The sequence below is a fragment of the Dioscorea cayenensis genome, chromosome 10 (assembly GCF_009730915.1).
Source record: "Dioscorea cayenensis subsp. rotundata cultivar TDr96_F1 chromosome 10, TDr96_F1_v2_PseudoChromosome.rev07_lg8_w22 25.fasta, whole genome shotgun sequence".
Taxonomy (NCBI): Eukaryota; Viridiplantae; Streptophyta; class Magnoliopsida; order Dioscoreales; family Dioscoreaceae; genus Dioscorea; species Dioscorea cayenensis.
In genome coordinates, this window is record NC_052480.1 from 3,508,382 (window position 1) to 3,533,698 (window position 25,317).

Sequence of the window (25,317 nt, forward strand, 5' to 3'; positions counted from 1 at the left end):
CATAATTAAGATTTGCATTATATGAAACTAATAACCATTTCATTTTCCAATCGAGCAAATGATTTCAAATTCAACGTGTGAGGAATTGTTAGGTGCCTACGGTTGGCAGTATTTTGAGCTGATTTTGCCTACATATTACACGAGAAACATTTAAATGGGAAAAATAGTTAATAAACAATAATGCTTTAAAGAAATACATTTCAATGGAAAATCTATGCATATTACCTTTGTGTCAGGTCGTGCCCTGTAATCCACAAAAGCAACCCATTGCTCCAAGGGAACTTCAGGAGGTCTTCTTGCAATGTTGGCTTCGCGGGGAGCATCAGGTTTGCCATATTGCTTTTGATCACCATGCATATATGTTACTGATTATTATGATGCTTGTATATGTATCTTCTCCAATCTTTCTCTAAGTTTTACATCATGTCAGGGTTTGGATTTCCATGGTGGAAAGGTTAGTTTCAGTGTAGAGATGAGATTTCTATTAGGGTCTCCAGAGGAACGCATTAGTTGCTACCCTGTTCTTAATGACTATGGACATATAATCTCAGGCAGCAGTTTCCAACAGGTATTTGAGATGTATGATCATCAAAGCAAGTGACTCATGCCATTTCAGAGCTTTGTAACATATTCAAAATTATTTGCAGTAAGGTTCTTAAGGTGGAAGATTTTGACAACCTACAATATCGAGCAACAATAGCTTTGTGTCATTTAGAAAAGATTTTCCCACCTTCATTCTTCACTGTAATGGTGCACTTGGTTGTTCATCTACCAATGGAGGCCAAAATCGGTGGACCTGTGTACTATCAATGGATGTATGCAATCGAGAGGTATTATTTTGCTAAAACATCAATTTATTATAATGTCTTGTCAATCAAACTTCTATAGGTTAACAATCGCAACAATTCTGTTGTAGGTTTTTGCTAAAGTTAAAATCTTATGTGCGGAATAAACGATATCCTGAAGGATCTATCGCTGAAGAATTTTTAGTAGAGGAATGTGTAACATTTTGTTCTAGATATTTGGTTGATGTTGAAACAATATTTGATAGACCTGGGAGAAATTTAACACAAGTGTAACATGAGCTACTTGCAAAGTCGTATTTATTTGAAAGTGGTGTAGAACCAATAAGGAAAGTTGAAGTAGCAGAGTTAGATGATAGATCATGGGCACAAGCACATCGTTTTATGTTATTTCACTATAAAGCTATTGAATCACTCCAAATGTAAGTTAAACACTTCACATTTCTTATTTGGTGTGTTAGAAGTTCTTAACATTTTTTATCATTACTTGTAGTGAGTATAGAAATATTTTGAAAGATCAAACAAGAGGTTGACGTTCAAATGCTCGTGATCTCGTTAGGAAATTTACCGAAAATTTTCATGAATGGTTGGGAGAAATGGTAAGCAACTAGAAAATCTTATAACTTGAACAATTCTCTATTAGTATTTTTTTAATTAGATTCATGTAACTTGTATAGGTTTCTCATGGAAAAAATGTGTCAGAAGAAATTAAATTTCTTGCGCAAGGTCCAAATAGGATTATTAAGAGATATAAAGGACTCTTCATTAATGGATTTCAATTCCATACTAAATCTCGAGAAAGATTTAGACAAACTCAAAATTCTGGATGTCTTGTTACTTCTTCAACTATGAGCTATGCCAGTGCTAGGGATGCTAATCCATTGGAAGGAAATGTTGACTACTATGGGGTGCTAAATGATATAATTGAGTTAGACTACTTTAACAAGTTCAAGGTTGTGTTCTTTCGTTGTGATTGGGCTGATGTGAATAATAGTAGGGGGCTCAAGAAAGATAGATATGGATTTACAATGGTAAATTTCTCTCGCACGATTCACACTGGCAAACATATCCTCGATGAGCCTTATGTGTTTTCATCACAAGTGAAGCAAGTTTTTTTATTCTGAAGATCCCAAAGAACCTGGTTGGTTTGTTGTAATATGTAATCAACCAAGAGAAGTGTATGACATGGGTAATGAAATAACAGATGATGGACCTCGGACTGAATGTTTCCTTTCCTCTCATGAGAGTATCTTCAATGATAATGATGACGGTCAATGGGCCCATGAAGATGTTGACGAGGACATTTACGACTTTTGACAGTTAGCAATGTCTTATACCAATTGTAATGACTTTACTTGATTTTTAAGGTAAACCATATCTTGTTTGTAATGTCTTCTTCATACTTGACTTGGTCACATCTTTGTACTGTCATCTGTTAATGTTCAATCTCATGGTTCTGTCAATTAAGAAGTTCACTTGTTTGTAATGTCTTCTTCATCTTTGCATATATATGATATATATTATTGTTCTTGTAGTTTACTTGTTATGTGCATATATATATAATAATTTGAACAATGTTTTATAAATACAGGTTAAAATTGGAAACTATGATTCCTTCTATGAGATGGGCATTCAGCTCTCTCCAGATCAGGTACCAATAAAAGTCTTGCTATAAGTATCATTAGTTTATAAACAAAGAAATAAATGTTATCAAACATATTCTTCTCTTTATCTTGTATGATAAATATGCAGATACTAAAGCTAACACAAGAAACAAAAAAGGATTCTTCCATTCACAACACTTCTGTCACTGTGCCACACACATTAACTCTTCCTGATCAGGTAAATGTTATAATTTTAAATCAGAGTTTTTTCAGTCATTTGAATTTTTTCCCTCTAATGCCATCGTTTTGTTGAAAAAGCAGGTAAACCTGGCAGAAGCACTTGAACCAGAAGACGCCAACATTATTCAAGCAGAAGGCGGAAAATGTTCTAATCCTTTAAAACCAGGGATTCTTGGTTTAATTGAGAAGATATATATATATATATACACCTTCTCAATATATATATGATATATATGAGAATCTTCCAATTTCTTGTGGTTTTTACTGAAACTTTCTTTGCAGGAACCTTTCAAGCTTCATTTGGATTGTTAAAGTCTGTCTGATTACTAACTTTTTCCTTGCAATAGTTCTCAGATTCATTGATTAAAAGTTTTTTATCATTAAAGTGATGTAGTGGTATACTCGAGACCGTTGATTCGCGCACGAATGCCCGGTAACAAGTTGTCCAAACCCTGTTGATCAAAGATAGCTAGAAGTTTGGGAAGAGTAAAATCTTATTACACAAGAAAATAGTGATAACAAAACTGATTTTCTCTTGCCTGTAGGCTTACAATAAATAGGTGAAAATAGCGCTAAGAAAGGAGATAATTTAAAAATTTACCAAAAATGATAAATTCTCAAATATCAGCAAGAAATAAAATGTTTAACAAAATAAAGACTATTGCCACAAACGGCATACAAATCAGAGATTTCTAGCCTAAGATATAATGAAATCAAATCTTTCCTAAAATGGCAAAATCGCTATTTTCGAGGCCAAGATGATGGAATTCGGCCGAAAACTAGCATGACTCACTAGCAAAGCTAGTTAGTTGTGCTCGTTGACATGTTTTCCTTCAAATGAGACCCTTAAAAACCAAAAAGCCACCGCTTAAAAAATTACCAAAATAAACTTGTTAGGCCATGCCCCATTTATCCAGAAAGACATAGGTTTGCTCCTCAATACACACCGCATCATTATCTCTGACGAAGCAGTACAGAAACTGAATATCTCCACTGAGCGACACCCGACACCGTATAAGCTAGCTTGGCTCAAGCGTGGTGGCGAGCTTATGGTTAGCAAGCGCGCTTTGATCGCCTTCTCGATTGGCCCGAAGTACAGAGATGAAGTATGGTGTGACGTTGTGCCTATGGATGCATGTCATTTATTATTGGGCAGGCCATAGCAATACGATCGGAAGGTGACACACAATGGCCGCGCAAACTCTTATAGCTTTGTCTACAGCGGCGTGAAGATAGTGTTGGCACCCAACAAGCCTGTGGAAGCACCAAACGCCACCAACACCAACTTGTTGTGCTATGCCGGAAATTCCAGATATCATTCTTCCTTTACTTGACGAGTTCCAAGACATCTTCCCCGATGATTTACCGGGGAGACTTCCACCCCTACGGGACATACAACATCAAATAGAGCTCCAGCCTGGCTCTGTCTTACCACACCGACCATACTATCGGATGAGCCCAATGGAGCATGAAGAACTAAGGCGTCAAGTAGAAGAACTATTGGCGAAAGGACATATCCTCGAGAGCATGAGCCCATGCGCGGTCCCCGCTTTATTGACACCAAAGAAAGAGGGCACTTGGCGCATGTGTGTGGATAACCGGGCCATCAACAAAATCACTATCAGGTATAGATTCCCTATTCCTCGATTAGATGATTTGCTTGACCAGATTAGCGGGGCTACGGTGCTCACGCGCCTAGACTTGAAGAGCGGGTATCACCAGATTCGCGTGCGGCCTGGTGACGAGTGGAAGATAGCGTTCAAGATGCGTGAAGGGTTGTACGAGTGGATGGTGATGCCTTTTGCGCTTTTCAATGCCCCTAGCACATTCATGAGGGTCATGAACCAACTTTTGAGTCCAATCATTGGCAAATTTGTGCTTGTGTATTTTGATGACATCCTCATTTATAGCCCCGATGAGAAGACGCATCTTGTACATGTTCGAGATGTCCTCACCACTCTTCAATCCCAAGAGTTCTATGCGGCAAAGAAAAAATGTGTCTTCTTCACACCCAAGGTATTGTTTTTGGGTTATGTTGTTTCAGGGGAAGGTATACAAGTGGACGAGGCCAAGATCAAGGCGATTCAAGATTGGCCAACTCCAACAACTATCACCGAGGTGCGAAGCTTCCACGGCCTTGCATCCTTCTATCGGCGGTTCATCGCTTACTTTAGCAGCATCATGGTACTGTTGACTGAGTGCATGAAAGGCAGCAAATTTACATGGACCGCCGATGCCGAGGTTGCTTTCCAATTGATGAAGGAACGCTTGACCACTGCCCTGTCTTGGTACTTCCTGACTTCGCCCATCCATTTGAGCTTCACACAGATGCATCCAAGGTGGGTATTGGGGATGTCCTGAGTTAGTAAGGGCGGTTTGTTGCGTTTTACAGTGAGAAGCTGTCTGGCGCACGCTTGAATTATAGCACCTACGACGTTGAGTTTTATGCTGTGGTGCAAGCTATCAAGCGTTGGAGGCATTACCTCATCCATCGGGAGTTCATTCTATACACAGACCACGCCGCCCTACGACATATACATCAACAAGATAAAGTGTTTGCCCGCCATGGACGATGGGTGAACATTTTAGATGAATTTACCTTTGTTGTGAAGCACAAAGCAAGGGTCTCTAATCGTGTGGCAGACGCCCTCAGTAGGCGAAGCAACCTTTTAGTCACATTACGAGTCGAGGTACCTGGTTTTGACTCTTTTCGTGATTTATTTGTAACTGACCCATATTTCTCGGCGATCCTCCTAGATGTACAGGCGCCAAAACGGACGGATTTCCTACTCCAAGATGGTTTCTTGTTCCAGGGAAACCAGCTCTGTGTTTCATATTGCAATTTACGGGTGCACATTATCAGAGAGTTACACGGTGAAGGCCATGTGGGGAGGGACCGGACGCTCCAGTTGATTCAGGCTTCTTACTTCTGGCCAGGCATGCGTAAGGATGTTGAAAAGTTTGTTCAACTGCGCTGAATATGCCAGAGCTCCAAAGGGGGCGCAACCAATGCTGGGCTCTATATGCCGTTGCCAGTACCTTCTCAGCCATTGATGGACATTAGTATGGACTTTGTGCTGGGTTTGCCACGTACTCAGCATGGTAACGACTCTATTTTTGAAGTAGTAGACCGTTTTTCCAAGATGGTGCACTTTATTCCTTGCAAGAAGACGACGGATGCTGTCAATGTGGCCCAGCTATTCTTCCGTGATGTCTACCACCTCGACGGCCTACCATCCTCAATTGTCTCCGATCGAGATACACGGTTTCTTAGCCACTTTTGACGAAGTTTGTGGAAGATGGTGAACACTCGACTCAATCTTAGCAGTGCCTATCACCCTCAGACGGATGGGCAAACTGAAGTCGTTAACCGCTCACTGGGTAACTTGCTTGGTTGTCTTGTGGGGGATTATCCTAAAGGGTGGGATGTGAGATTGAGACAGGCAGAATTTGCTCACAACCATGCTACAAACAGAAGTACAGGGTTCAGTCCATTTCAGGTGGTGTACTCGGCAATTCCTCGTAGACCCCTTGACTTGATTCCCCTACCAGCGAAGACTTGGATCCATGGGAAAGCGGCTAACTTTGTAACGAGCTTACAGAACTTTCATAGAACCGTTCTCGACAACTTGAACGCCGCCAACATACATTACAAGCAACATGCAGACCAGCGGCGCCGCCATGTTGAGTTTAAGGTTGGAGACTTTGTGTGGGTTGTGTTGTCCAAGGAGTGTTTTCCAGCTGGGGAGTACAACAAGCTTAAGGCCAAGAAAATTAGGCCCGTTGAGGTCATTGAGAAGATCAATTCCAATGCATATCGGCTTCAGCTCCCGAGCCACATCCGTAAGACTGATGTCTTCAATGTCAAGCATTTGATACCCTATTATGGTGACTCTTTCGACGACGACAATTCGAGGGTGAATTCTCTTCATCCAGGGGAGAATGATGACGGGCGCATAGACGACGTGGCATGTGCGTACATGGAGAAGTACGACGCAAGGGTATTTCGGTAATTTGGCGTGCGACAAAATTTTATGGTTGTACCATGTCTATTTGATGGGAAACGGGTCAAGGAACAAAAGTCACGAGTTTGTGTCCATACCAAAATTTGGCCAAATGCCATCGTTTAGGCCTCGAAAATCCTAATTTTGCTATTTTTAGTAATAATTGATTTCGTTATATCTTAGGATAGAAATATCTGATTTGTGAGCTATTTGTAGCAATTGTCTTTATTTTGATAGATCTTTTATTTCTTGCTGATATTTGAGAATTTACTATTTTTTGGTAATTTTTCGAATTATCTCCTTTCTTAGTGCTATTTTCACCTATTTAATGTAAGCCTATGGGCAAGAGGAAATCAGTTTTGTGATAATCATTTTCTTGAGTAATAAGATTTTACTCTTCCCAATTCCTGGATATCTTTGATCAACAAGGTTTGGACACCTTATTTCCGGGCATTCCAAGGCGAATCAACGGTCTCGAGTATACCGCTGCATCAAGAATGGTCTCCATCTTCAAGCTCCATAGGTTGTAACTCTCTCCATCAAAGGGAGGAACATTGGTCTGAGAAGAGCCAGCACCGCTGCCATTTGCAGCCATTTTCCTTCAAGACTGGACTAAAACAATGTCTCTGATACCAATGTTTGTAGAGAAATGAAAAGAATATATGAGCAAGAGAAGACAAGTCACTCAGTTTTAGGCTCTTAACATGAGATTCCAAAAAGGATCTACTTTTCATTCACCCCATTCAACATACATATATAGAGATGGCCAACAAATGCAAGCCAACTCACAACCCACGTGATAACTTAAACAGTACAAGCACCTACTTAATAGAACATGATATTAATCTAAATCTAGGATAGTTGACTCAACATAACATAGATAAGACTAAACCCTGATAATGTGTAAGCCATGCATGCACAACTAGTGTAGCTGCTTAAGGTCTAGCTTCTGGACATTTCAACAACATCTTCATGCACATTCTTGAGTGTTGGTAGGCCATCTAATAACTTCTTTGAAGAAATCTATTGCAACAATCGGTAACCTACATGGCCTAATTGAGCATGCCATGTTGCTGCACTCTCCATTTGGCTTTCTTTCTTCATATATGCCTCTCCCACTAAGATTACAAAATATAGATCCTTTCTTTTTACCCAAAAGAACAACATCAGCTACAACATTTTTAACATTATCAAGCACCTTTAAATCATTGGACCAAATAAAACATATTTTCCAGAATTAGTTATCTGATAGACTGAAATTAAATTTTTCTTCAAACATGGTACATGATAACATCATCCAACTTGGCACTTGCTTCATCAACATCAATCTTCACCGTACCTTCTTTAGCCACCGGATATGTTGAGTTATCACCAGTAATGATAACCCGTTTCCCATTATGTTGTCGTAGCTCTGAGAATAAAGAATCATCACCCATCACATGATGTGAGCAACCAGAATCAATGATCCGTTCTTCTTTATAGTCGACATAGTTGATTTGAGCTTGATTTGATGATAACTTGAAAGTAACACTGTCACTTTCTTCAACTAGTTAATTTGGTTGTAAAAAATTGCTCCTAGTTGAGTTGATCACCCTCAATATTATCTTCACAAGCAGCATTTGCTCTTGAGAGCTTTGTATGACAATTTCTCTTTATATGCCCAGGCTTTCCACATCTGTAACATCTGATAAACCTGTTACTTTAAGGATTGTTATTAATAGCCTTCTTTCCATTCGTATCTTCTACTGAATTATTCTCATACAACTTTTCTCTTAAGAAAAGAACCGTATCTTGTTCAGAACTAATTGTTTTGGCCATCTGCTTAGCCAAAGCTTTTTTATTGGAAAGTAAGCTCTCTAACTCTTTAACTGATGGTTGTTTCTCCCAGCCTTGTATAGAGGTGACATAAGGATTATACTCCTTCTGTAGACCATGTATGAGAAATCTCCTCACCCGTGCTTTACTTATTTTCTCTTATAGATCAAGTTCTGAAATTTCGGCACAAATATTTTTGATCTTCAAGAAATATTCTGAAATTGACATACCTTCCTATTTTATCATTGCCAATTCATTTTCCAGGAATTGTAACCTTGCTGTATTTTTCTTGGTAAATAACCTTACTAGAGTATTCCAAACTTCCTTCGAAGAGTTTACATCATGAACATGATCAAAAAATTCTTTACTGATCGAAGTTCTTAAGACAAACAAAGCCTTTCCACATTTAATCTTCCATTTCCTTCGTGGTTCAGTATTATCAGGAGTGTCATCAGGAATCTCTATATTGCCACAAGCAATGAGTTCCTACAAGTCTTGACCTTGAAGATAAGCTTCTATACACATTCTCCAATTCTCTAATACTTGTAGGTACAATACTTGTAGTTTGTACCTACAAGTTTCTCTACACCATATTGAGCGTTAGCACTATTTCCTCCATTTACCACCTCAATGTGTAGAGCTGCAGTTTTCCTTTTACAGGGTTCTGATTTTCTTAAGAATCCAAAGGATTAGAACCTTGTACCAATCTTTGATACCATGTAATAAAATAGAGCAGAATTTCTATGAAGGCACACAAAGAATAGAACTTATACCTGGAGAATGAACTGCTGCTTATTTCCTTACTGATAAAGCATTACATAAGATGCTGAATTTAAAGACTCAAAACAAAACAAATTCTGTTGAAACTATCTTACATAGTATCTTACCAAGTTAGAGCAAAGTGCTATTTTATTGACACCTAAGTATTGACCAAGTTTACTGTATAGAAAATAGGAACAGAAAATCTTAGTTAACAGCAATTTGGTAAGATGCATTAATTTTCATGAAACAATTAGTAGTAGCAATTAATTAATAAACCATGCATACATTTAGAGTAATAATAGTCCTTAAAGCTCTCTTCATCACCAGAGGAGTTCTCTCCGGCCTCTTTTCTAGCTCTACTATATATGGCATATATATTGGTGCTACCGCGACCTCACCATCTATTGTTGCAACATGTCTGGCAACTATGGCATCGGCTACGACTACTGTGGACCTACATGCATAAAGGGGCCTTGCAGAAGTCTGTCCTATGAAAAAAAGACACTTTAATGGTTAGTGATATTGTAACTCAGGCCTTTTGAGACTGAATTGCATCACAAGTCAATGGCAGCTACATGTCTCCACACCAGTTTGTTAGAACTAAAAAAATATAGTCTCACATCGGTTGATGTAAGAAAATGAAATGGGTTTATATATAAGTATAGGGATTGAGCCACTAAGCCTTGAAGCTTTTTTTGTGTAAGACCCCTGAGCTTATATAACACCCCCAAATAGGTCTCACTAATGCACATGCCTCTGAGGTTCCAGTGAAAGAGGAACACAAACTAGTTAAAATAAGACATCTGAGACACTGGTGTATAAGTCTTGGTAAAAATCGACCTCTGAAACACAAGCATAAGGTGTTTGATGTACAAGTCTGAACAAGTTTAACTAGCAAGAAAATATTAACCCAGTTGAATTTGAGGGGCGATGTTGGAACTAAAAAAATATAATCCTACATCGGTTGATGTGAGGAAATGAAATATTAATTCCAACAAGAAGTATTTTGGCCATGGTCTTCTTCTGCTAACATATTGGAATTGTCAGCATGATTGAAGCTCTTAAAGTGAATTGTTGTGCAGCTGTTGTGTGAGAAGCTTAATTAGAGTGTGTCTGAATGTTTGTGCTTCTTAATGGTTGGTTGCATGTATAGGTTCTAAATGTTTTGTCAAGTTTGTTGCTTGTGTAAATGGAGTGTGTAGAAAGGATGGAGGGTCAGGACTGCATCATCATGAGTTTGGTATGCGTTTGGATGGGGGTTCTGATTACTCAAGAGTGGGATGCCCATATATCCCGAGAGAAGCACATGTTTGGGGAAGCTAGGGATAGGAATAGATTCCCTGGTCAAAGCAATAAAGGGTTGGTCTTCATTACCTCCAAATTTGGGGAGAATAGATGAGAATTAAAAGGAATTGACATAAATACCCTTCTCCAATAATATTTAATTACGACATATTTAACATATATATATAATTATAATTATTAAAATAATAATAATAATATTATTATTATGAACTATTTAACATACATATTTACTCGCAATTATTAAAATGAACAATAATATTTTAATATTTATAAAATTGGACAATAATATTTTAATATTTATAAAACCTATTTGTAGTAAATAATTTAAATAATAATAATAATAATACATTATTTAACTAATATATGATAATAAAAAATATATAATATTTCAAAAGTTTCACTAATAAAAAGTTTGACATAAATAATGCTTAATATTATTTATTTGTACTAAGGGCAAAATGGTAACTTTATTACATTTTTTCTTTTTTTTTCATTCCCAATGAATTTTTTTAATAACCAATCACAGTTTTTATTCTCATTACTATCCATTATCATTACTATTACCATTATTATTCTTTTCATTTTTATTCCCATTGTGAGATCCAAACAGCACTTAGTTCAAAGCGGAAGTTGTTTCTCAGTGGAGTACAAAACAAGGGTACTTTTGTCTTTTCATGTTTCTCATTGGGTTATGTGGATGATATCTCTGAAATGATGGGGATGAACGCTTAAGATATTTCCTCTGTTCTTCTTTTCAGTGAATAAAAAAACTATAGTTTCAGTGTTTTTTTTATTTTTTACATCAAGGCCGGCAAGGCGCTCAACCCTAATTTGATGGCTTGAATGATCCGGACATACTCGCCCACCATCCGATATATCATCTCTTTCAAGTCTTCTCTATGGTATTGGATGGAGAAGCAGGTGCACTATGAGATACTGTCCGACCGGGGCTTCGGAGTTACCATCAGACTATTATACTCACAGGCGTCTTGCAGGAGTGTGACGGTATGAACCCAGACGAGATGAAAGCTTGTGTCATGAGATACTAAATATGAGGATTATTGTGCCCAGCTTGGTGTCTCCTGGACATTACCTCATTTGTGTCGCTAGTAATCTGGCTTCTTAATTATAAATAAGTGCATGTATATATGCACACTTGAGTAGGTTACTAAATCGGTGGCTGATGAGCTGTAGCACTGTGCTGTGTTTCTTGTTCTCTATATGCAACAACCCTAACAAACATACACCGATCATGAATAAAGATCTTTATGCAGAATGGCTGTGTTTTATTTTATTTTATTTATTTAAGTTGGGTGAGTTTTTTGTTTTGGTACCTGTAGAAATTGTATTTGATCATTTTGGTGTTTAAAAATATATTTGTATTTTTATACCTCCTCTATTTTATGTTTTCTGTTAGATTTGAGTTATATATAAATATGCCAACGACCATTTAACCTATTGGCATCGGGTCCCTTGCGTAGGGTGTTCGCCTCGAGTGTCGAGCGTGGTTCCCCGAGTTCGATCTCCATCTCGCGCAAGGTGAGGGCACGGTTCAGTGGTGAGCGCTGCTCCCCCACGTGTTCCTCCCTAGGTTCCGGCGCTTGTTGTCTTTCTAAAAGAAAAAGTTATATATAAATATTAAACATTTTTTTAAAATTTTTAATTTTTTTTTTAAAAAATATTGATAAAATATTTTTGTCCAGAGTTATTTACTATCGTCAATACATATATATTTTTTTAAATGGGAAAGCAAAATTAAAAAAAAATTAATACTTAAATAATTTTAAAAAAATAAATTTGATAGTTAATATTAAATTGAAGGAGTAATATTGTTTTATCTCCTCATCAATGCATGTTTCTACCCAATTTAAACGTTGGTAATATTGTTAATATGTGTAGGAATGTGAGAAACTAATTTTAAATAATGGTTGTTGTTTAAAAAGAGAAAGATTCACAAATCACAAGTGGGATGAATATGATAAAATTTAATGTTCTCAGGGTTGTATTTAAAAAAATTAAAATAAAAATAAAAAATAAAAAACCAAGGATCTCAAACTCATCTGAAAGATTATAATATAACAATGGGTAAGGTACAACATTAGTCTTTATACTTTGACACATAATGCACTCTTAGTTTCGTATTTTAGAAAAGGTATTATAATTCATGTATCATTTTTTTTTTTTTGAATAAGGTGGATAAACCACAATTTATTAGAAAAAAAAGAAACAGGGAAGTACAAAATACATAAAACAGAAGCGACATAAATGAACAAAATAAAGAACTGTAACCCTCACCAGAGATGAGAAGAACAGTGAACAAAGAAAGCAAGAAAATACATAAAAAAGATAGAGGATCTGGAGCCGGCGAAGTCAACCGTCTGGAGACACAGGCCTGCTCAGAAAAGAAAGAGACGGATTACTCCTGACTAGTGCTGGGCGCCATATTGCCGGTGGGGTCGGAAGATCTGGAGCTCAGGAAGCTTAAGAAATGCTTGATCTTGTGAATGTCCTCTGTGGCTTCCTGCTGGTGGGACTCCGAGTCTGCTGAAATCCAAGTAAGAATCAGATTAGCTGTTTTGTAGAGAATTGAGGAAGTAGAAGCACAATTTTGGTTAAAGATACGATTGTTGCGTTCCAGCCAAATATTCCAGAAAATGGATCTAGAACAAAGGTCCCAGAGGTTTCTGAGAGAAGGGTTTAATGAGGGTATCCAATTGGTCCAGATATTTAAAACTGAGGAAGGTAAAGTTTCAGAATCAAATAAACACTTGAAAAAAGGACCAAATGCGAGTAGAAAAGTAACAATTTAAAAAAAAGGTGGCCCACTGATTCTGAGTTATTGTGACAAAGTACACATGTGTCAGAGGCATAAGGATTGCAACCTTTTTTGAATAAGTTCTCAAGAGTAAGAATTTTGTTATCCCAGGCAAGCCAACAGAATAAAGTGATTTTGCTAGGAGATTTGGTTTTCCAAAAGTTGGGATATAGTTGAGTGCGGAGACCTCCGTCGATTAAAAAGTTGTAGAATGATTTGACGGAGAAATTTCCATTTTTATCTAAAGACCAGGAGTATGAGTCTTCGATTTCGTTTGTACAATCTGGTAAAGAATTTAATAAAAAGTTGAATTCTTCAGATGTGGTTGTTCGAAATGGATTACCCTGGGAGTTAAGTATGAGGATAAATTATTTTAAAGTAATCCAAGGAAAAGAACAGTCCAAAAATAGAGATTGCCAGCGGTTATTGGGGGATTGACCCTCTAGCCATCTGTCGAACCAAAATAGAGTGTTTTCACAATTACCGACAGACTTGGTTAAACAAGCACAGAAAGTGGGTAGAATTGTATTGATTCCCGCCCAGAAGAAAGATTTGTTTCTTAGGGGTTGTGAGTAGAGAATATTGGGGGAATCACTAATGAAGTAGTTGGCTTTGATAAACTTAGACCAACAAGAGTTCGGTGTGGTGATGAATTTCCACCACCATTTTCCAAGTAAAGCTTTGTTGAACTCCTGTAAATCAAGGATACCCCAGCCCCCCATGCTTCGGGGGCGGCAGATCCTTTTCCATGCAATTAATCTAATTCCTTTCGAACCAAGATCAGGCCCTTTCCATAAGAAATCTCTCCTGATTTTATCAATGTCATGAACGACCCAGGCTGGGAGTTTAAACACTGACATCCAGTAAACTGGAATAGAAGATAACAAGGAATTGATAAGAGTTAGGCGCCCCCCCTAAAGAAAGGTAGATTGCTTTCCAGGGTGTGAGTCTGGCATGAACAAAATCAATCAGCTTAGACCAGTTAATTCTTCTGGGTCGTCTACCAGAAAGGGGAACACCAAGATAGGTAATGGGAAGACAATCTCTCTTGCAATTAAGGATACTTGCTGAGGAGAAAAGTGGTTGAAAACCAAAGTTGGTGGAGTAAAGGCAGTTTTTTGAGAAGTTGATTGAAAGACCAGAGTAGCCTTCGAAGAGGTATAGAATTAATTTAATAATTTTAAGATCTTCGTGTCCTCCAGCCGAGAAAATGATAAGAACATCAGCATATTGTAAATGACAGATGTTATTTGAATGGTCAAGTTGAACTCCAACCATAACCTTGGAATTGATAGCATGATAAAACATTGCACATAGAGTATCGGCCGCTAATGCAAAAGGAAGGGGTGAAAGAGGATCACCTTGTCTCAATCCTCTTTTGCAACGTATGTAACCCTGTGTAGTTCCATTAATGAGAATCTGGGTTTTGGCGGTTTTATGAATAGTGTGTATCCAAGAGATCCAGCGGTTGCCAAATCCTCTGGCTTCTAGAATCTCGAGAAGAAAATTCCAGTCTAAAGAGTCAAAGGCTTTAGCAAAATCAACTTTAAAAGCAAATCCAAGGGTTTTCCTTTTTTGGAGATTAAAAATCACTTCCTGAGTAGCAATGATATTATCTGCAATGCATCTACCTTTAATGAATCCGGATTGAGAATTATCCACAAAGAGACCAATCTTATGACTCAATCTGAAGGCAAGAATCTTGGAAATAATTTTGCATGTTGAGTTGATAAGACTGATGGGTCTAAACTCAGTGACCTCAGTTGGGGAATTTGTTTTGGCAATAAGTGCAATGTGAACCCAATTGAGTCTTTCAAAGTTGATAGATCCATCATAAAAGTCCCTGCAGATTTTAAATAAATCCTCCTAAATAAGACTCCAATGTTTTTGAAAAAAGAGAATTGGAAATCCATCTGGACCTGGAGCCTTATCAGCGTTAAGCTCAAATACGGCATGTTTAATTTCCTCAAGATTAAAGGGAAGTTCAAGCATAAAGAGATCAACTCTATCTTTGAAATTAAACAGATGATCCCAGTTAAAGAGGAATCTATGTGTAATCTGGGTACCAAGTAAGGCTTGAAAATGATCAGTGAAAATTTTCCCAATTTCATGGTTACCTTCAATCCAATTCCCATTAAATCGAATTCTAGGGATGTAATTTCTATTTTTCCTACCATTAGCTAGAAGATGAAAGAATTTTGTATTTGCATCACCTTCTAGGAGCCAAGTGATTCTAGAACGCTGTTTCCAGTAAATCTCCTCTTGTTTTAGTAAAGTGTAAAGCTCAGATTGAATTTGGGAGAAGCGAGCTGATTCAATCTCAGAAAGAGATCTACTTTCACGAGAAGTATCCAGCAAGTTTAATTCGGCAAGCAAACTTTTTTTGTGAAGGTTAGAAGCACCAAAATTTTCTTTAGCCCAGATACGAAGTTTAGATTTTAGTAAAATGAGTTTTTTAGAGAAGACATATGCTCCACAACCATCAAAGTTATCATTCGACCACCAACTCTGAATTAAATTCTCTAATTGATCATTGGAATACCACGACTTTTCTAATTTCAAAGTTCTGGGACGAAAACGATGATTACCAAATTCCAGATAAATGGGCGAATGATCAGAGCCTATTCTAGGAAGAGAGCTTTGAAGGATTCTAGGGAATAACAATGGCCAGTCATGCGAGTATAAAAATCTGTCCAATCTAACCCAAGTCGGGTCAGATTGACCATTAGTCCAAGTGAAGTTACGCCCGTGAAGAGGGGGGTCAATAAGGTTGAGATCTCCTAAGAATCTTTGTGAACAAGCAATATCCCTAGGATTAGGGTCACCTTTGTTTTTATCGCTCAAAGTGAATGGAGTGTTAAAATCTCCACAGATTAACCATGGTAGTTCGTGTAAGTTTCTAATAGACCGGAGTTCATTCCAAAAGTCTATTCTTAAAGAGGGAGTGTTAGGTCCATAAACACTAGTGCAAGCCCATTTAGTATTTAGGGAGAGGTTTATGAATTCCATAGAGATAGAAAAAGTTCCTTTGTGAATTAAGGTACTCATTACTTGGGAACTATCCCAGGCGATAATGATACCACCAGCGATACCACTGGCTGGGAGGTAGTCAAATGAATTGAGTCTCGAACCACCAATAGATCTCCAAATAGAATTATGAATTTCTTGGAGTTTAGATTCTTGTAAACATACAATGTCAGCTCGCGAAGAATAAATAATGTCTTTAACTAAATGGCGTTTAGAGGGTCTGCCAAGTCCCCTAACATTCCAACATAGAATAATCATTAAAACAATTGGGTTCTAATGTTCTGATCTCGAAGGAGATCCTGAAGGGGAAGAAGAAGTACCAACCCTAGAAGATTCAGGTCGACGTACATTATCTAAACATTTAAGCATATGATTTGGTGAACCTTGAAATTTAACACCACAAGCATTACTATAATTTAAGAACTGAGCATCCGTCCAAGAGGAAAAAATAGCAGCATTAAATGAATTAGGCGTACCGTCACGAGGGTCGACAGGAACTTTTTTCTTGGATGATCTGGGTGGGATAGGTATAAACCCAGCTTCTTCATTCCAACGGCCGGAGGGTTTCTTGGGTCGGTCACTTCTTCTGACATGCTGATGAATTTGACCAGGTGTAGTGGCTACAGCAGGGCGTTTTCCAAAAAGTGAGTCAACAGGGGCCTTCTCAACCAACATGTCGGAAGAAGAGTCTTTACCACTGAGTAAATCAATCCCTGGGACAGTCAAAGTAACAGAAGTCGGTTCCTCAAGGATAATTTCAGATTCAAACTGGTTAAGATTCTTCTCTTTCAGAATTAGGTCATCATCAGCGATCCCTTCTGCGGGGATGTCATCATCTTCCCCCCGGTCAAGCAATTCTTCATCAAAATGGTCATCCCATGGGGTAATAGGTGGTGTGGGATCTTGAGAAAAGAATTTTTCAGAATTGACGATAGGAACCAAAGTCCACCCACCATGAACAAAGATCCAATTATTACCATCCGGGATAGGAATAGTCGGTGGTTCTGGATTTAAGTGTGTAGGTAGGACATCAGTATTAGAGGAATCAGTGTCCATAGGAGTAACAATTTCTTTTCCTTTATCACCAGGTAAAGGGAATGAAGAAATGACTTGAATGTTCACTGGTAAAGTTCTCAAATTCGGATCAGTATTAACCAAAGTCTGATTCTTAATTAATGAGATTGATTGAATTAATTCCAATTGAGAGTTATTGGAAGCAACCATATTCCGAGGCAAGATCAATTCAGCTGGTGTATTAGCTTTGATCACAGGTGAGTTCAAATCCCGAGGAGCCCTAATCTCAAGAGGAACCAAGGATTTTGCCTGGTTGTCTTGGGATTGGTTCGCATTTGAATTATTGAGGGAATCTGGAGGAACACGATCTCGAGGCGAATCGGACACACGCAAGCATCCAAGCTGATCAGGATTAGCCTTATCTCAATGGACATCAACGGCCATTGTGAGAGCACTCTTCACGTGGCCGTTGTGCAAACACAGTGCATCCCCTTCCTCCTGTTTCTCTCGAGAGAACGGAGGAATCTGGGGGATCGTTGTGGGGAGATCACCAGAGCTCCGGCTTTCCTTGGCCAAGGACAGGCCTCCGAGCTCTCGACTGAGATCAGAGTTTTCTCAGCGGAAAACGACGGGCGAGAAGAAGAAGCGACCGTCGGCTTCAGAGGAGGAGGAGGAGCAGCAGCAGCAGGTCCTTGAGTCGTCTTCGACCTGATGATCGGAACACCGTCATCCTCAAGTGAGACTTTGAAGCTTCTTACTCCCACGTCAATGGTCATCTCTATAGGGAAGGAAGTGGGAAATTTTAGCCTCACGAGGACCCGCATGTGTTCAAGCGAAATATCTTCATGTTTTCGGACGAAGATAAGCTCTCCCAGAGGTCTCAAAACTTCCACAATTTAATCCCAGTTCCAGCAATGGAGAGGGAGATTGGAGATTCTTATCCAGTTATAATTTCCAGCTGCCACAGCTTGAGAACCGAAATCCGGGGTCCAGTGTGAAAGACTGATGGTGCAAGGGCCATGCTTGGTGGAGAGGGTGAGCTGGTTAATCTTAACGATGGATGCTGCTGCTTTTGCTGAGAATAAGGTGAGAATGAAGAAGTCTCGAAGGGGGTGATGTTCTCGCATTGGTCGGAGTTCAGATGATATGGCAGCGCGTCATGAAGAGATTTAACACTCGCGTTGCCGGATAATACCTTGATGATAACCCTTCTTTTGAGGTCTTCTTTGGTTTGGATGATGGCTTCGGAGATGGGAAGAGAGATCCTCAAAGAGGTGGTCTTTGAAGTAGATCGAGAGATGGGAACGTGGAGCAGAGGCTTAGGAGAGGGAAGCTTCTTCTTCTGGTTAGGCTTCTCAGGGTGTGGGCCAGAGGAAGGAGGTTTGAAAGGGCATCTAGCTGCAAAATGTCCGATTCCAGAACAACGACGGCAAGTGAGTTGGTGGCGACAATCTTCAACTTTGTGCCCGGATCTAAGACAACGTTTGCAGGTTTCTTCAGTATCCGGAGATCGGCGACGCTTCAGTGAAGCAACGGTCTCTAAAGCTGGAGAAAGACGAGCAATGTCAGCGAAAGAAACGCTATCTTTGACAGGAGAGTTCTTAGTCCTATGAGGTCCTTCAGCTGAAGGTGGAGAGTGGGAAACCAACGAAGCAGCGTTGATGTGTTGATGCAGCGAATCGGACACCTCCGAGCGAGTGTCTCTTCGGAAGTCTCCATGGCCATGACAAGCACTGCCACGATATCCACCGTGTGAGAAACGATTTCCGCCGCGATGAGGACGAGCTCCGCCATGAGAAAACCGAGGTCCACCGTGAGGGTCCCAGCGCCGCCCAGGAACCTCATGCTTTGATTTTTATGTATGATGCATAAAAGTTCATATTGGTCCATATCATTTATATGGTGCTCACTTGGTAATATGGTCATTTATTATATCAAAATTACTTAAAATAAGATAGGCATATTTTTATGATCATACGGCCATTAACATCGAAGTGACATGTGCCGCATCATACTACATCATCAATCTGGAAAGTTTTTTCCCCCTATAACTAAGATTATATAATTTTCCATGCGATCTGAATTTATTCTAAAAAATAAAATTTTACTTGTTTATTAATATTAAATATATAATATGTCTATTTCATTATTAATCAATTTTTTAAAAATAAAATTCATGGCATATTGTCATGTGGGCGTTATATATTTATGCAAAGCAGCCGAGGGAGTAAGACAAACTTTATATGCACATAAAGTGCACATTACCACTATTGGACCACACATCTAACAATAATTTAATTAAAAGGGAGATATATATATATATATATATATATATATATATATATATATATATATATATTTAAATTGACTAATTGATCAGTACATTAGGGCCGAGGATCATTAATCCAAACATTTGTCATTGCCAATTGCCATTTACCATTTGCCATTCTTCTCCAGAACTATAGTTCTCACAACAAACTAACCTTATCCCAAAATACCATTATTCTTCATATAAGAAATCAATACATATTGGAGTAATATTGAATTGAAGTTCAAAAAAAGCACTGAGAAATAATAGACTACGTAATTAATTTCTTGTCCTTGGAATTGGATGCTCCAATTTTCTTTGAATTAATATCTATGTACGTACTAATATATAGATATTTTTGACTGAGACGTACGACATAGATCTTTATTATTATATATTTTGGGAAAGAAATAAATTAAAGATATTTTAGATTTTTCTAAAAAAGAAAAAGAAAAGAAAAGAAGATATTTTAGATTTCATTAAGGATGATTGTGGGGAACTTGATAGATAATGAATCAGAGTTATCTTGATTTAACTTTTCCATCCTTTTCCTAAAAAAAAAAAAATTCCATGCTTAATTTGAGACTTTTTCTTAAGTTCATAATTAGCATGTCAGTTCTTATAGTAATATATATATGACTAATAAGAAGATTAATAAATATACCAGCAGGGTTGATTAAGTAAAAAAATTATGAATTATATAAGTGATTTTAAATTTGAATACTAAATGCAAATTTATTTTAGAGAAAATAAAATATAAATTTCTGACAATTTCAAAACATCCTAGACAGACCCTCTGACATTTGAATTTTCCAGATAAATCCTCCTTTTTCAGTACAGTTCTTTTTCTATCACTGCAGCTTACTCCGTCATATTATTCTATCTTATAACATGTACTTCCCGTTTAATATTTATAGTTTTCATTTAACATTGTGTGTTTACGTGTAACAATATAAGTTTTCACTTTAAATTTAATATTTCCGTTTAAAATTATGAGTTTTCGCTTAAAATCTGACATTCTCGTTTAAAATTATGTGTTTCCGTTTAAAAAACTGAAAGTCAATCCTGTTAACATCAGCCACCTTTACGTCAGAAGGTTTGAAAAAATAACATGTCAGAAAAAAAAGGACCGTCTGAGAATACTCAAAGTTATTGGGTTTTTTTTAATACCTTAATTTTAGAGGGATTATTTGTTCTTTACTAATTATTTTATTTTATTTTATTTTATTTTATTTTGAGAGATTTATCCCCAATATCTTGTCCTCCATTTCCAGATCAAAGTAAAAAAAAAAAAAAATGCATGAAATACTTAATAATTTTGGACCAAACTCAAAAGCTTACAATTGATACAGTAAAACTAACCAAGACCAAATATATAATAAGTTCCGCAAATTAAGATGCCTTCTTCATCAGACTCAAAATACAACATAAAGAGCTAGTAGTACATGGCTTTTCACCTCCTTATTTTTATTTTAACTCAATTAGTTTTGCACGCACTTTAAACAGCAACATCTAACAATAAAGATTAGCACCAGGAGACACACCAAACTGGCGACAATAATCCTTGTAGTATCTGACACGCGCATTGACAGCGGCAGGACTCTTCCCATTGCACTCAATATCACCATTGATGGCTTTGATGGTGGCTCCAAAACCCTTACCGGAAGTCATGGCAGAGTGAACATTGTTTATCCAGAACCAGAGTGAGGCCTTGAAGGATATGATCCTGTCATTGGCCACCTCCTCCGGCGAGTTCAAGCCATCAAAGCCGATGCTTTTCCCTGCGGCGCCGTAGTTGTAGTTCCATGTCAACTGAAGAGGGCCACGTCCGTAGTACTTCTTCCTTGGATTGCATGGGAATTGCTTGTCACTCTTATCGCAGTAGTTCTGTTTTGCTCCATTGATTTCATTGATATAACAGAGACCTGTGTGAAGACGTGAAGACGGTGTCAATAGTTAATTAAATTAAGTTTATTTTTTTATTTTTTATAAATGCTACAACCAATAGTCAACAGGTGCGTACGTGACTGGAAAATGATCTTCCAACTTATACGTTCTCACCCCATGACATATTTCCACCACTGTGTTTAGCTAAACTGATCTTAGGATTTTCAATAACAATAACAATTTTCACAGTGAGACTAATACCATTAGACTAGGAAGTATCATCTTTTTTGCTTAAAAGAAGACATTTTACATTATATAATCAATCCTAAAAAACATCAATATATATACACACAGTTTACACATATATGTATGCACGCAAGAAAATTTCTCATGAATAACTTACTTCCAGTTTCATGAGTGACATGGGCAAAGTAGGCAGCGATCTCCCTCTTTTTCTCAACCGCCGTTCCAGTAGTGCCAAACCGAGGATACGCGAGCGCAGCTTCCAGGAAGGCAGAGCGCGTGTAGAACCCCTTGCCTTCGCACCCGGCCCCGGCTTTGGAGGCAATGCTATTAAAGAACTTCTGGCTCACAATGCTAGTCACTGTGCCACCACCCCCACCTCCACCTCCACTTCCACCAGAAGTCTTGTGACACGGCCCTTGTTTGCATCCTTGCCCACAGTACTCATTGCCAGTTCCACAATATCCATACTGGCTACAGCACAACCCCGGAGCGCAGCCACAGTTCTGAGCAACAACAGACTGCCACAAATGGCAGGAGAGAATTCCGGCAATGAGAAGAGCTTGCAGGAAGGTAAGGCTATTGAATGGCGCCATTTTGTGAAGAGTTCGAAGAGGAATGGTGTGATATTTATACATGGGCGGATGTTATCATGTACTTCTTTGGATGAGATTGAGGTAGTAGTAGTGTAGCACTTGTATGCTTTTGCAATGGAGTTGGCCTTGGATCATATGCCAGGGTTGATGAATGCTAGATCCAGCAAATCTAAGTAGCTAGCTAGCTTTATATGTATCAGTGAATGTGTGCGTTAACTTTGCGGGAGCGTGCTATTTATGTCTAAGCTTAAATATGTTTTTGTTCTTAATTTGTTGGTGAGCTTTTGGGGAATTATAAGGATGTTTTGTAAACAACGCATGTGAAAATAATGAATCAAGAAGAAGTGACCAAATGGGATTCAACTGCCTCTCAATCATGACATCTGGCAGCTGATGACAAGTTACTTGAATGAGTGACTAATTTTGAACGTTAATTATTGATGCCGGTTGAGATTCAATTGTGATAGATAGCGACTATATTCTGAGATTATGAAATATCAGCCAATTGGTTCAAGAGTCCAACATTGAGACATTAACCATAACTAGTAGGATGACCCATGTATATGTAAATATGTAAATAATTAGTTTCATAAACATATAAATTATTATTTTTTTATAAATTAAATGAATTAAAAATAAATAAGTCTAACAATAATAAAATTTAAAATAAATTTTATTATAAAATAAATACATATACAAAGGTTTTATATCAGTAGTAGTAATTAAATATTATAAAATTTGTCAATAATATAATATAATATAATAAAATACACACACATGTAAAACTATTTTTGATAGTGGCTTTTCCCACTATTTTGAAATAATTGTCACATATTATTTAATTTTATAACTTGGATGCATATGTTTTTCATTGAAGTAAATATAAATATCATCATGTCACTGCTAATAGTGAGACCCATATATTAGTTTGGGATATGTTTTCTTGTAAATAGTCTTAATGCAATTTAATAATAAACTCTTACCTTTCCTTGATTAATGTTTTGACCGGGGTTTATAAAAGAAACTTTTTTAAACTATATATATATATATAGGGATTACATCTCCTGGGGACATCCCCAGAATTCATATCTGGGGATGTCCCCAGGGACCGTTGGATCAAATGATCCAACGGTTCCTATACATTTCAAAAAAACCATTATTTTAAATCTTAAATGAAAACAAGAGTGAAATGGTTTTAGATCCATCCCCTCCACCAGCGCCCACCCATCAACGACGCCTCTCATCATCGACACCACCGTCTCCCGTCATCTCCACCGACGCCTCCGCCATCAACGCCTCCTATCGTCTCCACCACCGTCTCCCGTCATCTCCACCGACGCCTCCACCATCAACGTCTCCTATCGTCTCCACCACCGTCTCCCGTCTTCTCCACCAACGGTGCCTCCTCGTCGTCTCCATCAACACCAACGCCTTCTCCGGTGTCAAGGTTTAGATCCTTCTCTTTGATTTAGTCCATTAATTTCTAGGGTTCCAAAATTTAATCGAAAGATTTAAAACTTAAATTTTTTTTTTCTTTTCCTTTGTTTAGATATGTATCTATGATTTCTTACCTGATCTTAGAATTTTGGTTGGTTGAAATTGTGAAAAAGTGGTCGATTGGTGTATAAACAAATTGGCCATACATGCAGAAAATCCATGCATAACTTGTACTCAAAAGTTTGCGCATGAACTTTTCTTATCAAGTAGTGTATGTTACATGACAAGGATAGTCTTTTGATGTAGTGGGTCGTGTGAAATTTTTGACACTACTTAATGTAAATAAACATAATTCAATTCGTTGACACGGACATAGTCTGTATAAACAAGACTAGTGAAAACTAACTAATTAAAAGCCATGTTACCTCTCGATTGGGATTCCTCTTTTCGGTCTACATTATTTGTTTGTGGGAAAAACAAAAAAATTGAGATAATATTCATATCCGATCACAGACCTATTTTATTGCAATGACTAGCGAAAAGAAGCAAAACCGTGAGACCTTTTTATTCCACTCAGTATTAGTTATCAGATAATATGTTGAGATTCATAAATCTTGTTATATAATTGAAATGTTGTTGCAGTCACGACAGATCTCTATTTGACTATAGTTAGTATCATATCCTTCATTGCTTATTATATACACATATAACAAAAACATTTCCAAGCATGTTTTGTTTGTGTTGGATTTTACATCATAAAGCATGCCCGGACTCTTTATGTAATTTTTATTTTTACCTTCAAACATTGTTACGAGGAATCACCAAAAAGATGTTGATTTTTTTTTTACAGATCCTTCCAACTACCGGTATAATAAAGCCTAGTCAAATGGTGGAAGTTTCCATTTGTCATGAGGATTTCTGCACAAAGGAGGAATTTTTAGATGGAATTGCTCAAAATTGGTGGTGCTGAAGATACGAGGGACAAGGAAGCCATATTACTAGTGAAAATTACCGGTTGTTGCTCAACTGATGCCAAAACACATTGGGTCCGTGTGTGCCACTGCTTATTAACCTCAACCTATAGTACAACAAAAGGGGATTCCGAAGGCACAGGCACCCAATCAAATCTTCTCCACAGGGCCGACTTTGTACACTGAAGCAGCTCGTCGGATGTGGTTCATGACTTGAGCCACTTGCAATGTTCTTGAAGTAAAATACGTAAGGCCGGAAATATTTCCCTTTTCATATACAAGTCGAGGAGAAGCCGGAGTGTTTAATTTCTGTCTTCTCCAGCATACATAATTTGCGAAACCTTGAACTTTCTTCTGTACATACACCGTCACATGTATGACCGGTTTTTATATGTCCCTAGAATGAAAGAAAAGAAAGGTGTTGGAATTTTGCACAAATTTTTTTCTCATTATTCATTTCTTTCGTTGATTCTTTAGAAAGTTGGT

At 37.8% G+C, this 25,317-nt stretch overlaps 1 protein-coding gene across 1 annotated transcript; it reads right to left on the minus strand.

The window, feature by feature from the left end:
- Positions 1-21,088: 21,088 nt before the first annotated feature.
- On the minus strand, positions 21,089-22,609 carry LOC120270092 (chitinase 4-like). The gene is made up of 2 exons (XM_039277104.1): positions 21,988-22,609; positions 21,089-21,622 (listed from the first exon to the last, which is right to left on the minus strand). The coding sequence occupies exons 1-2, from the start codon at positions 22,463-22,465 to the stop codon at positions 21,210-21,212; spliced, it is 891 nt and encodes a 296-aa protein (XP_039133038.1). The 5' UTR covers positions 22,466-22,609; the 3' UTR covers positions 21,089-21,209.
- Between the last annotated feature and the right edge of the window lie 2,708 nt (positions 22,610-25,317).

Coding starts and splice junctions, on each gene's coding strand:
- LOC120270092 (XM_039277104.1), bottom strand. CDS start 22,465: ATGTATAAATATCACACCATTCCTCTTCGAACTCTTCACAAAATGGCG. Junction 21,623..21,987: donor TGTCACTCATGAAACTGGAA/GTAAGTTATTCA, acceptor GTCTTCACACAG/GTCTCTGTTATATCAATGAA.